The 16,070-nt window shown below is 42.1% G+C and overlaps 1 protein-coding gene across 1 annotated transcript in view; it reads right to left on the bottom strand.

The window, feature by feature from the left end:
• RICTOR (RPTOR independent companion of MTOR complex 2) overlaps positions 1 to 16,070 on the bottom strand; it is a 208,302-nt gene that overhangs the window by 87,929 nt on the left and 104,303 nt on the right. Inside the window, exons 6-10 of the mRNA XM_019517936.1 lie at positions 10,685 to 10,748; positions 5,337 to 5,463; positions 4,889 to 5,058; positions 3,929 to 3,996; positions 3,070 to 3,137 (exon numbers count right to left, since the gene is read on the bottom strand). Of these exons, the coding sequence (XP_019373481.1) occupies positions 3,070 to 3,137; positions 3,929 to 3,996; positions 4,889 to 5,058; positions 5,337 to 5,463; positions 10,685 to 10,748 (497 nt within the window). The remainder of the gene's footprint in view (positions 1 to 3,069; positions 3,138 to 3,928; positions 3,997 to 4,888; positions 5,059 to 5,336; positions 5,464 to 10,684; positions 10,749 to 16,070) is intronic.

The raw sequence follows: 16,070 nt of genomic DNA, 5'->3' as shown, positions 1-16,070 counted from the left end.
TGGGTTTTTAGACAGACTTCTTAAAATTCTTTTTTTTTTTTTTTTTTTTACTTTTGCTAACACATACTTAAGAAACTTGGGTCTTGGACAGAGAAAGCCTTTATCTTCTACACGTTTATGTTGGAGCTTATAATATGCATCCCTGATAAATCCTAAGTAACCTATGGTAAAACTGAGGAAGAGTATCCTCTACATGTCTGATAGTTGTGAACACAAAAAAGGAAGAATAAAGTTAGCTTGCATCCCTCTTTAAAAATCTTTTAAAAGTTAACTTCTAAAATTAAGTGAATGGCTTAAAAACAAGAAAGGCAAAGAAAGGGAAAATAGAAGAAATGTCAAGGAAAGTAGCATATTTCAAGCCCATTATTCCTTTTTTCTTCTGAAGAAACTTTAGTCTCAGGTGAGTAGGTATGGAAATGTTGGAAGTTTCCAAATTTGAATGCGATTTTTGTAAGTAGGGGTGCCTATGCATAGTTCTTGAAGGATATCTGAATACCAAATTAAATCTTACTATTAAATTTGAGATACTGTGCTATCCATCAAGAGAATTCACTCTTCAGTCTAAACATTTCCACATTATGGTTAACTAGCATTAAAGAGTAAGATTTTGGTAGGAGGTCAGACAAACCTGACTTCTCATTTCATTTCATTTCAACTGGTCTAATGTCTCATTTAGGTGTGAGATGACTCAAGCAACAACTGTGTTTCTATTTTTATTCTGGAGCCCTACAAAAAAGGACAGAGAAGGCACTGCCTTGTCAACTGAGAAGTACTTTCTACATCAAGATTCAAGCAGCGTCTATATGGGAGACTGCATTCAGTGGCCAGCAGCCACTGGTGAAGTTAGGGTACACATGTATAAATTCCTAGTATAGACAGACAAAGCTATTTTTCATCCTAACAGAGCTTAGAACAAATTTCAAAGACAGAAAAAAAATACATCCAACTTCATTTAAATCCAGAATATGTCATGAATTTCAAATAAGGTAAATTAGTATCTGATATAGGATTCCCCTACTGGCGACTAAAAGAATCATCTTCTGGTCAGGAAAGCCAATCAGAAGATGCAACACAGAAACCCCTTATGATAGGGACAGGCAATTATTTTGGGTGGAGGTCTGCTTAATGAGTTTTGGTGAGCTGTCAAGGGCTGCATAGGTAGCCCCATCCTCTGACAGCTGCCCCGCTCCATTGTTGCCATCTTGGGACTGGTAGTCCCGTCCCCTAACCCCTGACCTTTGCTGTCAGAAGTCCCTCCCCTTAACCCTTGGAAATACTCCTTTGGGGAGGGGAGGGAGGTTGACATCTTAGAACCAGAAAAATAAATCATACACTAAAAGTCAAACATCTACTATAACATATTTTAATTTTATTATGAAAAATATTTTTCATGATTGTGTTTGCATACTGTATATAGAGATATTTGCATAATAACTCAAAAATAAATTCTTAGTTTTGTATACTGTGTGTGGGTGGGTGTGTGTGAGTATGGTGGGGGTGTATGTGATGGTGTGTGTGGTGGGGTGTGGGGGTGCATATATGGTAGGGTGTGGGGCTATGTGGAGGACATAAGCTATGTTGGGGGGTTGTGTATATGTGGGGGGTTCTGGGGGCAGGGTGTGTGTGTGTGTGTGTGTGTGTGAGATGGTGTGGGGGGGTGAGTGTGTGTGTATGGTAGGGCGTGGGGAGGTGCGTGGCAGGGTTGAGGGGGTGGGGCTGTGCGTGTGAGGGGGCATAGGCTATGTTGGGGGGTTGTGTATATGTGGGGGGTTCTGGGGGCAGGGTGTGTGTGTGTGAGTGTGAGATGGTGTGGGGGGGTGAGTGTGTGTGTATGGTAGGGCGTGGGGAGGTGCGTGGCAGGGTTGAGGGGGTGGGGCTGTGCGTGTGAGGGGGCATAGGCTATGTTGGGGGGTTGTTTATATGTGGGGGGATTTAGGGGCAGGGTGTGGGTATGTGGGTTTTGTGGGGTATGAGTGAGGATGGTGGTATGTGGGAACCCCGCTACACTTCCCATGGCGCAGCAGCAACAGGTAGGGTGCTCAGGGTGCAGATGTCCAGTGGGGCATGGCTCCAACCAGCACTACACATTGCAATGAGGAGCACAGCCTCTATGGGGCTGTCTGTATTGCCAGTGCTCCCTGGCACTCGCGCGCAGCCCCTGCAGTCACTGGGCACAGAAGGAAAGCCCCAGGCACTGGAACCGGCTGCCTTAACCACCCCGCAGGGGAAGGTGCAGGCCCCAGAGGGGAAGACAGCCGGCTCCACCACCTGGGGCTTCCTTCCCATGCCCAACAAGTGCAGGTGCTGTACCTGAGAACCAGGGAGCAGCAGCGATACAGACAGCCTGGTGGAGGCTGCACTCCTCGCTGCAATATGCAACACTGGCCAGAATCAGGCACCTGTGCCCTGAGTAACCCACTTGCTGTTGCTGCCACTGCCTGCCGGGGCTACACATCATCGGGGGAGTGTGTAAGAGGGTTCCCATGCCCCCACCCTCTCTCACAACCACACGTTGCCCACCCTAGCTCCCGCTGTTGCTGCCCCCCTGGGCACAAGCTCCGCACTGCTACCAGCCCCAGTCCCATGCTCCCAATCAGCTGCAGTCCTTCCCCCATCGCTTTCCTACCTGCTGCCCAGAGCCAGAAGGACACCGGGGAAGCAGAGCAGGTCACCAGAGGCTGCAGCAGCAGCTGCAAGCTGGCTGGGCTGTGCCCTTCTGCCCACAAGGGTGGGAGCGAGGTGTAATAGGGTACATTTGGGGCTGTGTATACATGTGGGCGCTTGGCTCCCACTCTCAAGGGCTGAAAGGCCAGGCAGGGTGCAATTCGCTGGGGGGCACCATGAGCCAGATGAAAGTGCTTTGCAGGCTGGATCCATCCCGGAGGCTGTATGTTGTCTTATGATTTGACAACAAGACATTCATTGGCCTACCGTACACAAAGAACTGATTAACACAAGGCAAAAGACTAATAAGGACAGATTTGGGGCTTCAGTAAATAATTCTTTCACTTTGAGCATAAAACTCCTTTCCTTATCACCAAATTAAGAATAAATAAAAAAGCACCTTACCAGCCCATGATCGAAACGTTGCCACTATTCCCATTTTACTAGCTAGGAACCGTGCTTCTCTGTCTTCTCTGTTATAAAAATAATCATCACATTAGTTGTAAGCTTACCATTAAGCCTACAGCAGCACTTGCTTTATTACCCATTGCTAACATTAGAGACTTTTTTGAAGAATGAGATCCAGAATATAAGAAAAATTTAGTTTGAGATTTGCAAGGTTATAGGATTAGTGTTAAATTGTAACACTATTCTTGTAAAATTAAAGAACAACCTTCCTTGCTAGCCAGGAATGTACCTTTAGCTGAATGCGTAAAGGCTATCTGTATTTAATTAAACAAAATTACCTCCATCTATCTTTAAAATGCAGAACACCAGCTATTAAAAATGTTTGTAGGTGTCCATTAGCACAACCCCCTTATACTTGTGTACATGCAAGAAAAAGCCATTTCCCTGACCTCTCCTTTGGTTAGCATACTGTCCTGACCTTATCTGTCAGTCAGGATTGGTTCAACTATCATCAGGATGGAGACAGTCCAAAACTGCACAGCTTCCTCTGCCCATGAAAGACTGACATGTTCCACAAAAACAATGCTCTCTTTTACACCACATACTTTAAACAAAATATATAACTATTTTTAAGTCGTGACAAACAATTTAAAAGAAGTATATTTATATGTTTTTACTATTTAAATTCCAATTAATTTAATATGTTGTCACTTCTACTTCCTATTTGGAAAACGATTACTTTGATTTTACTTTTGAGAACCAAAGTATATTTAAGTCACTTTGAAGAGGAAAAGTTTTGATTTTAATACTACACCTTCACAACAATCTGTAGCACAAGAAACCACAATATACTTACTTAAGCTGTCCTTCTGCTGTGTCTGGATTGTGCCTGTAGTGGAAATCTGTGTATGGAGCTAAAATTCGCTAAACACAAACACAAACACACATACACATTTACTCTCTTGAAAGAGTAAAGAGCCAATCTGTTTCTCACCCCCACCTCAAGTTTTTAATGTTTCTGCTCTAAACACAATTATGTTTTTATTCTATTGAAATAGCCATTTTCAAGTTTTAAAAATGTTACATTTTAGAACAGATTTTTAAAACAGCAAAAAATTCAAAGTGAAAATTATAATGTTACAGTTAAATTTTCCATATCAGTCTAATACGCAGTAAAATAAGCAAAACTGAAACTTGCCTACCTTTCTCCATTTTCAGGAGAATATTAGCCAAGTAGCTTGTTTTCCAACCATTATAGACAATCATCAATTACTAGTGAGGGCAGCATTACATGTTGCATCATGTCAAGTAGCACCCAGTATTCAAGCCAGAACAGTTACACCCCTGAGCATGAAATATCTTCCTGAACACTCTTTGCTTAAAAACTTACTGATGATGCCATGCTTGATTCTGTTGCAATTTATGATACAAGCAAAGTATTTATCAATTTTTGCCTGAATAACAAACAGCTAGATACCTTCCCTTCCTTGTGAACAGATGTAAACCAGTAGATTCATGCAGAATACACACATATTTTGTAGTGCGAAAAAGCATTTTAAAAACATTTTCCTTTTATATTTGGACTGAATAGTTCTTTTCATAAAAGACGGAATAACTGATAACAGGCGGGGGAGACAAATTGGAGCTATTTGTCACCGTACAATAAACTAAACACACTGTAGCCAAAATCCACTTCTTTTCTATTTTGAAATAATTCTCTACCTTGCATCTGCCACATTACAAATGCTTCAGGACATCAAAATGACCAGAGCAAATTTAACAACTTTAAGACTGGAAAAGAAACCAAAGTTACTACCTCTAATTCTACATCTGCTCGCACATACTGTCGTGTCTTTGGATGATTAATGAGGTGTAAAACTGTAGTTATGAGAGCCTCATTTATTCGACTTAACTGACAGTCAATCACATTTTTCAGGATGGTACTTAGTCCTCCCCGAAGAGCCACCACCTCTGGATTCTGAAGTGCTAATACAGAAGAAAAAAAGTCACTAAAACATCTGGAAAAAAACAAATTCTGAAAATCTGTCATTTTGCTGTATTTTGTAAATCAATAAATATGCAACTCACAAGTACTAATGGAAAACATTTTGTAGTTTACTTTTTAAGTTTGACAACACTTTGTGTACAGTTATTTTTCCTGTTTATCTGGTTATTTTTCCTGTTTAATAAGATCCTTGAGGAGAAAGGCTCATTTAGAAATAAGATAAATTGATAACATTTGTTAATTCTTTTAAGATTCTCACCTAGTTCACAAATAATGGCAATACAAGCTCGAACCATTCTGTCTCTTTCCTGAAGGCCATCATTTCCAACTGCTATCAAGGAATTAGTTATGGAGCTAGGGAACAAGGAAGCATTCACAGTGATCATCTGCCAAAAAACAAACAAACCCAGATGAGTAGTTTCTTCCACAGTGTATCACTACATTTCTTCACACATACTCACTAGCATCCTGTTATGAGATAAGCCAAATTAACTGCAACATATATTACCTCCTTGTATCAAATAAATCTTTAATACTCTTGCCTTTTGCTCCTGAACTGCATGGCTTACCATTATAGTATTCTGTCTTTCTCCTTCCTGCTTGGTTTTTTAGTTTCCCCATAACTGGTGTTAAAGGGAGACCGCTCCAGACTGAACAGAGCACCTACCCAGATCTCCTTCAACAGTCCCTGTCAAACCTTAATGACAGAGAGAACGTGAAATACAGCATGCAGCAGCTTACAATTTTCTTCCTTTGTCCAGTACTCGGGTCTGCAAGGCAACCATTTCAACAGCTACTCAGATGTTAAGTTGCACTAAAGTGAACTCTCCCATTCTGCAGAGCTCTTCAAACCCACAGAAGGGACTGCATTGCAACATGGAGAACAAAAGGTGTCGAACAAGCAGAAGAAACTGCATTACTTGTGGGGTTTTACAAATGTAGCTGACAGGTTAGGCTCTTAAACAATTGTATGAAAACCACTTTCCCAAAAGCGTGCAGTGTAATTAATCTCTGCTATATAAACTGTAAGACTTTGTCTTAAGTTTTAACATGCCAATTAATACATGGGGCTTTACTGTGCATACCACACTGCCTTGTTACTGAAACACTATTCTGAACCCTTCGTCCTTTAGGATATACTTTGCAATGAAGCGTCTCTCAGGCGACTGTCCAGGCATCATGCTTAGGGTGTAACACAGTATCACGGGTTAAAAAAAAGCTGGCAAGAGTTTAGAAAGTCTCTCAACACCTGCTGTTAGTTTAAGACATATGGCAGGAAAATGGTTAAACTACCTTTTCAACATAAAGATGTTTTACTTTCCTTTAAAATCTGATTATATTACAAAACCAAGGGAAAAGCAGAATAAGCCATAAATAAGCATTGTAATTGTTATGACCTTCTAAACTAGAGGTCAGAAACCTCTGGGAGGACACAGGACTTTTGTGTCATATGGTGGTGGGGGTTGCCTTCTGCAGGTACTCTCCCCATGCCTCCAGGAAAACAAGCAGCAGTGACAGTAGGGTCCTATTACCCACCTACCTGCCCACCTCTGTCCTGCAGTAGGTCATTCCAGCCCACAGCCAGAAAATGTTTCCTACACCTCTTCTAAATGACACATCTTGTTTGCTTGCATTAAATATCTTAGGCAAATGAAGCTGCTAATTTATTACTACTCCTATTTCTATGCTGCCTATCATTGCAATATCTACACCCCATTACCATAAGTACACAGCATTTAAAGTCCTCAGAGAAAAGGAATACAGCTTATATCCATGGAACATGGCAGAAGTCATCTTCAGACAAATCTGGATACACAACCACAGGTACTCCTTACATAAAAATTTTAGACTAACAGAAAGATATATGCTACAGATCCTGTTCTGCCGGGTTTGCAAATCTCACAACTAAGAGTCTCTCCATGGAAGATAAACTTAGCCCAGGCTCTTAGTAGCTCTGGAAAGAGATGGCAGAGTCAGGAACAGAGCAAGAAGCAGGCTCAGAGGAAGGATTTAGCTTCTGAAGCTTTAAATTAACTATGCATAAGAACCTTAAAATAAATCTCCAACTGAACTAGTAGTAATCAATGCAGAAAAAATTTCTCTAGAGGCTATAACGTTATGCAAGTTACTGCACATTTTAGGCTAATCCACAGATGCCATTTAGTGTGCCTAAGGAAGTAGTAAGAGAAGCAAAATGTGGAGGAGGCTGTTATTCATCTTGCTTAATCCCTAATCCTGGTTATTTTGGATCCAGTATCCTATTTAAAGAAAACTTAAATTATGCTGATTTGAGTCATCTCCTGTTAAAGGTATTCCTATAAACTTATGGTTAGATTTCACAGTATGCAAGATAAACTATGCTAATGTTTTTGTGCATCTGTAAGGTTATTTAGCTGCCCAGACAAGCCAGCAAGAAGCAACAATGAAGCTTGGAAAGGCAACATGTACAGTATACATGACCGTGTTGCATCTGTTTTGATCTGGGTCAAACCCTGGGACAAATCAGACCCATGACAGACGAGACATCTATTTACAGCAGGGGTAGGCAACCCCGGTATGGGTGCCAGAGTGCAGCATGCGAAGGCATTTTGCTTGGCACGCACACCTTGGGGCGGAAGGCAAGGAAGGACCTGGAGCTGCACTGCCACAAGGATTGGGACCGCTGCAGCTCCCCTACTATCAGACCGGCATGCCAACATCTTACGAGCTGAGTTTGCACGTGTTTTCGGCACTCGGTCCAAAAACATTGCTGACTCCTGATTTACAGCCGGAGACTTTAGGTGAGAGAAGTAAAAATGTTTCTTTTGTATATACTTTCTAGACATTCCTCATATAATCATGCAAATCAGCCAAAAAAGGAACAAGCAGAATTTGGCTATTATTTGCAGGTCATTATTAAACGAAGAGCCCAACATTATTACATAAATAAATTCAAGCCCACTAAACCAGTTTCTTTTTGTAAACATGTTTATGAGAAACTACTGCTTGCCATATTGTATTGTTGTTAGCCACAAAACAGGAAGCTCTTTCAGACCGGACTTTAGAGAAAAACCTAAACCCTTCCCCCACCCACATACACAGTAAGTCTTTCATTTCTATAATGATACTAAACAACAAGAATTACTAAGAGCAAGAGCATGTGTGCATGCATGTCGTAAACCCCTTAATAAAAATGTAATCTTTCTTGTAGCAACAGGCTGAACAGTAACATGTCACATGCAAGCAACTGACCTACAATTAAGGATGTGTTGAGTTTCAAGATTTTTTGTTTTCAGAAGGAAAAAAGAGAGTGTATTTTTTTCTTTTCTCTTCCATTCTGTTTTCTGAATATTACCTTGTGGAAATACATACATGCCTTCTAGAAGTACAGAAACAACTTCTACTAAATATTCAAATTTCAACTATTTTATTACTATGAATGTCAACTCAATTTGGCATTTTTTTCATGCTAGTTTACATACACATACATCTCTTAGGCTATATAGGGACAGCAGCATCTGGGGCCCAATACTGACAATGCTCAGGGCACTTTTTTGTAAATGGGAAAACCCCAGGTTTGGCCATCTGCAGAGATGTGCCCCTAGATGGATTCCCTGGCATGCCTCTGCAAGTGGGGGGACCTGGCCAGGCACTCCTGGGGCTTCAGGGGCCCATGAAGCAGTAGGAGTGCTTGCTCAGGGCTGCTGGAAACCCTGGGCAGCTCCAGGCTACCTCTCTTGCCATGAAGCAAACAGACATCTGCTGCAAAAAAATGGCATCAATTTATACCACGTAAGTCATGGCCACAAATTTTGGACATCTGTGGTGCAACAAGGGGCACGAACATTTTTCTTCCTGGCCTTTGAATCTCACTATGGGGAGCCAGCATGACAAACACAGGACAGAGGACATACTGCTAGGATGTGCTGCACTGTTCTTTACTAGGGAGAGTCTTTTATGGGCTGTCTGCTGCTGCTCAGGCATACTGTATTGCTGTGGTCCATGCAGAATGTGACAAAAGTATTTTTTTCTGAAGTCAAACTATTCCTTGCCAAGATGGGACAGTATCCGAATAAGAGCCGCTGGGAAGCATAATTCACCAACGTTGCCACAGAAGTCTTAGCATGAAAAAGAGATATTTAACAACAGTCCTAAACTTGGAACTGACTTACAATGGCAAGTCAGTGTATGTTCTGCATAAGCAAACTTCACAATGGTTATACATTCCTTAGGGTATTTTTGTCTGCATAACCTCCATTTTGTTCAGGTTCATGTTCCACCCACTGGTATTGCACAGGCCACTGATAACAGCTGCTTTGTTATGAAAGGGAGATGAAGTGGCCCCTTTTCTGGGTTTCACCGGTGCTGGTGTCCATGTTTTGTTCACCAGCTGTCTGAAGAAGTTGAACACAGGACTAGAGGGGGAATCCTTGTGTAACTATGTAAATGTTGTGGTGATGAAAGCCATTTGTTTGTCAATTAGCTCTGAATGCATCTTTTCCAGGACAAAAACTTATTTTTCCCATATTCCTTTGAAGCTCAAAGCAAGGAATCCTTCCATCAACTATCAAATTTCTGCAGTGAAGGCCAAGAGCAGGAGGATAAAACAAGCCAATCCAACAGCACTGCACACCTCTGCCAATTCCATGCCTTGCACTAAATACATACTGTGCTTAATCTATAATAAAGACAGCCTGCTTTTAACTGAATTGGCAAGGAATATTTAGGAGCTGTGATTTTTTTTTTTTTTTTTTACTTGTTGTCAGAGAATCCAGTGAAGCAGAAAATCACTTATTACCTTTGAGCAGCAGGGGCCAACCTTTCTGGCAGGCACGCGACAAGCTAAACCCTGCACCTTTCCTGAGTGCCCTCCCCTGTGCAAACTGCTGCTCTGCATTCTGCTCTGTCCAATCTCTGCATGCCATACACAGAGGCTGCTCATGCCACTTGTGGCTTATGTGTTGTGGGCTGGCCATCCCTGTTCTAGAGAATGTTGGCTTTTTCTTCAGTCTTTGATACGAAAAATTCTGTATTTATGGCTGTGCTACCAAAGAACTTTTTTCTTTAAAACACATTCTAAATATAACCATTGGAATATATCTAACAGTTTCTTTAGAATGATGAACTAGAAGTTTTGGAGTTAGAATTTCAGGCTCCCTAAAGAAGAAAAACAGAGCAGTATAACAGAATCAGTGCTCCTGTAGATACCATCCTGGGAACTTTTCCAATCATCAGATGATTCCTTAGATATCTATTTGTCCATTCAAGGTAGCTGATGCTAGCTAGAAATGAAGCTGTATACAGAACAGCCAAGCCCACCGGAACATAAAGTACTTCGTGCCAGAATAAATTATTTAGTCTGTGAATGATCTATAAATGCCAACTTATCTGGCAGGAGCTAGATAATGCAGCTAAAGCTCTATATCTAACACACATAGCGAGATCAGAATTCTATTTGACCAGCTGCTGCAGACCGACTAGAACCTTCTAGGAGGCAATCTGCATTTTCTTAGACAGCAAAAACAAGCTCCTCCACTCCCGATTTAATGGGGCACTTCTGGAGCCAACATGACTGATGAGTCTATCAACACAGAAGGTGAGACAGAACAGTGCATAGTTAGAGATTACCTTTCTGACTAAACGAAGTGCTTGCGTTCTCTCTACTTCATTACTCTGTTGAATGTCAATGCACCTATATATATAAAAAAAAAACACACACAGACAACAGTTAAATATAGAATTTGGTCTACAAATAAAAGTAACTTCTTTCTTAACTATTAACATAATGGTAGGAACATGTAAGCTTCTGAATACTATATTATATAATGTTACTACATTATTAAACATTACATTAGAACTTACTGTCCAGAAGTTCTAGATTTCAGAGATGACAGGCATTAAAACTTATTACAGGCTTCAGTTTCTGTTTTTAAATTTAATAATCCCTGTTATAAGTAAATTGAAGAAACCATTTCTCATGAATAAACACACGTTTACTATACATGGTAATCAAGTATAAGCATTTAGCCCATGGCAGATGTTATATTTATGGAACAATTAATGTGTTAACTGAGACAAATGGCAACATGGCATATGCTTAGGCAATACATGGCATAATTAAAATGGCAAACGAGCCACAAAGATGTTACACCTCAAATGTAGAACATCTTTTGTGGTTAGTTTGTATGACACCTTAAACTGAACATGTGGCATGCCCCAAGGCCCCATGTGGACAACCAGCTAACTGTCAGCATGAAGAGGAGAACAGCCCTAGCACAGTTCAAGACCCTGAGCTGCCTTGGTCACAATGCCAACAATTAATTGGCTTTGAGACAGGGCAGCCAAAACCAAGCCAGGGCTGTCTAGGGGTGTGCAAGTGCTGGGTGGGGGAAACTGACTGGCTCCCCATACTCAGCAAGTTCAAAGCTGGCACCTGGCAGCCCCTGTGTGCTTTGACCTTGCTGAGCAGAAGCCAAATCGCCACTTCCATCCAGCATCTGCAGTGCCACACACACAGCCGTCCCCCATCCAGGGCTGATGAGTGTCCAGCTTTGACCATAATCTGATCCCAGCATTTTCACGGTTTCTTCTAATTTTGCAGAGCTGCTATTAACAGGGGCAGGCAACCCCCGGCATGTGCATCATGCAAAGGCATTTTGCTTGATACATGTTCCTCAGGGAAGAGGCCGGGGCTATGCTGCCACAACTAACAAGCCTCCTGGTTCCCCTGCCATCTGCCCCTGGCATGCCAACACCTTACAAGTCAAGGCTGTAGGTGTTTTTGGCACTCTGCCCAAAAAATGTTGCTGAACCCTGTGCTATAAGAAACCCTGAAATGGGGGAAGGGGCAGTTTATAAATCCTGAAACAGAAGTTTGTCAGTCATTTTCCAGAAAAACAGCAGTCCTTCGGCAGCTGCTTCGCCATCACTATTTCTACACAGTTGCAGTTAACCCGAGTATAACTGTTATGAAGTGGATACAAGGCCTCAAAGACGTTATGTAGTTAAGAACAGAAGAGATGCCATATTGGGTTGGACAATCTAGCTCATTATTCTGCATCTGAGTGGTAAATTAACTTAAAAATTAAGTGGAACAGTACTTATGCAGGGCCTATTCAGACTGATTTGTCCTCCTCCCTTTCTTCCTAGACCTCCAAATACTGGAGACTGTAAGGCAAATTTCTAATCTAGAGCTTGCACCTATAACTATAATGGTTAATACTCACTAATGGACCTATCCTGTATGAATCTAACTCTCTTTTGAAAGTAGTTAAATTGTCATAGCCTCTTGCATCCTCTTGTGGCAAGGAATTCCACCAGTTGATTACACAGTCTGTGAAAAAGAACTTTTAATTAGTTTATAAAACTGCTTCCTAATAATTTTCTTGCGTGTCCTCTAGGTCTGGTATTGTTTCCTATTCACTTTCTCCACACTATTATTTTAGAGACTCTATATCTCCCCTCGTTCATCTTTTCTCTAAGCTGAAAAGCCCCAATCTATTTAGTTTCTCCTTGTAAGGAAGCCTCTCCACGCCCCTAATCATCTTCGTTGTCCTTCCCTGTATCCTTTTTAGGTCTATGATACTCTTCCGGAAGTACAGGGAACAGATGCGCACACAGTATTCAAGGTATGGGTACTATGAATCAATACAGTAGTATGACATTTCTTGTGTTGTTTTCAATTGTCTTCATAATTGCTAACATTCTATTTGTACTCTTGAGGACTGCTGAGCATTGGGCCAGGGTTTTCAAAGGACTATGTAAAATAACTCCAAGGTCTCTTTCCTGAATTGTAATAAGTATAGTCCATCCTGCTGTATGGGCATCTTGGATTATTCCACCCCCCCAAGTGCTTCAATTTGAAATTATCAGCACAGAATTTTATCTGATATTTTGTTGCCCATTCACTCAATATTATGAGTTATGCAGTTCTTCACAGTCCGTTTTGGCTTTACCACCTAAATAATCTGGTGTCATATGCAAGCCTGGCTACTTCACTATTCATCCTTTTTCTAAATGATTTATGAATATTGTTGAATAGCACAGGCTCCAGCACTAGCTCTTGGAGGATCCCACTGCTTACCTTCCTTCACAGTAGGAATTTACCATTTATAACCTACACACTTTGCTTTCTGTCCTTTAGCCACTGATCCACGAGTGGATCTGGTCTCTAATTCTATGAAAGGCTAATAGCCTTTGGTGTAGGACTTTGTCAAAAGCATTTTGAAAGCCCAGATCAACTGGATGAACCTGATCCACAGGTTTGTTATCTAGTAGAGTTCTTTGAGTGTGTTAAGTGAGCTATAACCTCCTTTTACAAAAGTCGTGTTGACTTTTCCCTAACATGTCCTGCTCACCCATGCAAGATTATCCTGTTTATCAGAGCTTTTACCAATTTCCCAGGAGCAGAAGTTTGGCTTACCAGTCTGTAGTTTTCTGGATCCCCTCTGGAAATGTTCTAAAACATGGCATTGCATTGGCTACCTTCCAGCCTCTAATACAGATGCTGTTTTAACAATAGGTTAACACACTGAAGACAGTATATCCACAATTTAAAGTTTTTTTCAGTACCTTTGAGTGAATACCATCCAGCCCAGATGATATGCCACTATTTAGTTTAGTGGTTTCTTCTATGACCTACTCTATGGACACCTCAATAAACCACAAGCAAAGGGAATTGTAAGTGGATTGATGTCAAAATGGCACGTGGTTTTCAGTGGGGTTCCACAGGAGTCTATCTGGAGCCTGGTGCTATTGAACATGTTTATTAATGATCTGGATGCCGAAATAAAGAGCTTCCTGATCAAGTTTGTAGATTACAATAAACTAGGAAGGACTGCAAGCACTTTAGAAGATAGAGTAGAATTCATAAGCCTCTGAAAATATTGGAAAGGCCAGGCTACAGACAACAGAATGAAGTTCAGTGCAGATAAATGCAAGGTGATATGCCTAGGGAAGAATATTCAAAAGCACAAATACAGAATGTAAGATAACTGACTGGGCAGTAGCATTACTGAGAAAGACCTATGGGGTTTGATATACCACACAGTCATCACAAGTCAGGACTATGACAGTCAAAAAAAGGTCACACTGCCACTCTACTGGAGCTGGTTAGGCCTCATTGCAAGATAAACTAAAGGCCCTGTACCCCAACACTGTCTTGCTAATGCTTTAGCAAAACCTTGGTTCAACCTCTGTGCCTCAGGCCTTAGCTTCCAGCAGTCCTCGTCCTCCTTCCCCCTACTGCCTCCCATGATGGACATCGCAGTTTACAGAGATTCCACAGTGGGCTTTATTCTCTCTTTTCTCAAAGGTGGGAGGGGAAAGCTCTGACTGATCTACCCTTTATCTTTAAGGCTGGAAACAGACATCACTTTTTTGTTGTCAATTTTTTATGGCAGCACAAAGGCCAGGAAGAGAGATGTTCATGGCCCTTGTTGCACCACAGATGTCCAAAATTTGTGGCCGTGACGTAGGTGGTATAAATTGATGCAATTTTTTTTGCAATAGACGTCTGCTTGCTTCATGGCAAGAGAGGGGGTAGCCTGGAGCTGCCCAGGGTTTCCAGCAGCCCTGAACAAGCACTCCTACTGCTTCATGGGCCTGACCTATTTCCATTCTTGGGACATACAAGATAAGGCCCCTGAAGCCCCAGGAGTGCCTGGCCTGGTCCCCCCACTTTCAGAGGCATGTCAGGGAATCCAAATTTCCTTAAATTAACAGTCTCTTCTTCTAACCAAGTTCCCCCCGCCCTTTCCCTTTTCCTTCCTGGAAGATAGTGCCAAGCTCAATTGGCATGCCAGAAATATAATAAACAAAGAGTTTGAACGCACTTGCGGATCACAACTGGAAGATAAAGCAAGTGTCATCTTCCAGGAAGATAGGGAGGTCTGCAGTAAGGTTCAACAATGAAGGGACAACACAAGTCAAGCAGTGAAATGGGGACATCTACACAAGTAGATACGTAATACCTGAGGATTGGTTTTCTTATGCAATCATTTGAATAACTAGAGAAACAAGTTGGATTCTATGTATAACAAAGGGATAAAAGAAGCAACTACTTTATCACACTTGGGACCTGTAACCCCAACACACTTTCCCTCTGCTAGATGGTCTGATCAGCCAGTCCACAAAGATTAGAAGCTCTCTAGTTATACTTGCTGTGTCATTTCTTTAAACTTAATATGTATGACATGGAAAAAACCAGGGTCAAAGATGAACCACGCACGGCTGGGGCTCAGCCAACCCAACTACTTCCAACACTCATCTAGAGCAGGGGTGCTCAGCCCCCAGCCTGCAGTTCCAAAAATCTAGCGATGGAGGACCAGTGGCAATGTTAACTGCCACTGCTCCCGCACTGCCAAATTTCCAAGCCCCACCACACAGCTGGACTGGCCCTAAGGAAAGGGACTAGGTCTCATTCCTATGCAGCAGGGCCTGATGCAACTCTCGCTGCACTGGGATCCCATCAGGCTATTTCTATCCAGCTGCACTGGGCCCTGGCTGGGCCAGGAGCACATGCCAGATCTGGCCCGCAGATTGGATCTGGCCTGCAGATGGACCTGGACCATTGGCTGAAAGGGTCAGGCAGCACAGATCTAAAGCAGGGATGTCAAACTCATCTAGTCTCGTAGGTCAGATGAGTGGCATGGACCAAAATCAGGCATACAGATCCCCCTCTCTCATCTGCATTCCTCATTCAGCACAGGCAGTACCGGCTCAGAATACTGGCTCGAGTAGGCAGCATGGGTAGTGCATGTCCTGGGCACCCTGCAAGACTGTCCAGCACAGCAAAAGGGGCAGGTCAGGGGCTGAATTATGGGGCTATGTAGGCCATATGTTGGACACCCCCTGACCTAGCATCTTGTGCGCAGTTCTGGGCTCCATTTTTTAAGAAGGATGTAGAAAAGTTAGAAAAGGCCCAGAGGCAGGTAACAGAAATGATAAAGAGGTTGGAAGGTGAGAAAGATTAAGAGAACTAGGTGTGTGTTTAGCTTGGAGAAAAGTAGAAGAA

Source organism: Gavialis gangeticus, unplaced genomic scaffold (genome assembly GCF_001723915.1).
Source record: "Gavialis gangeticus isolate Ggan-Ray unplaced genomic scaffold, GavGan_comp1, whole genome shotgun sequence".
Taxonomy (NCBI): Eukaryota; Metazoa; Chordata; order Crocodylia; family Gavialidae; genus Gavialis; species Gavialis gangeticus.
The sequence above is the reverse complement of the archived record's forward strand: the minus strand, read 5'-3'. Positions and strand labels throughout refer to the sequence as shown.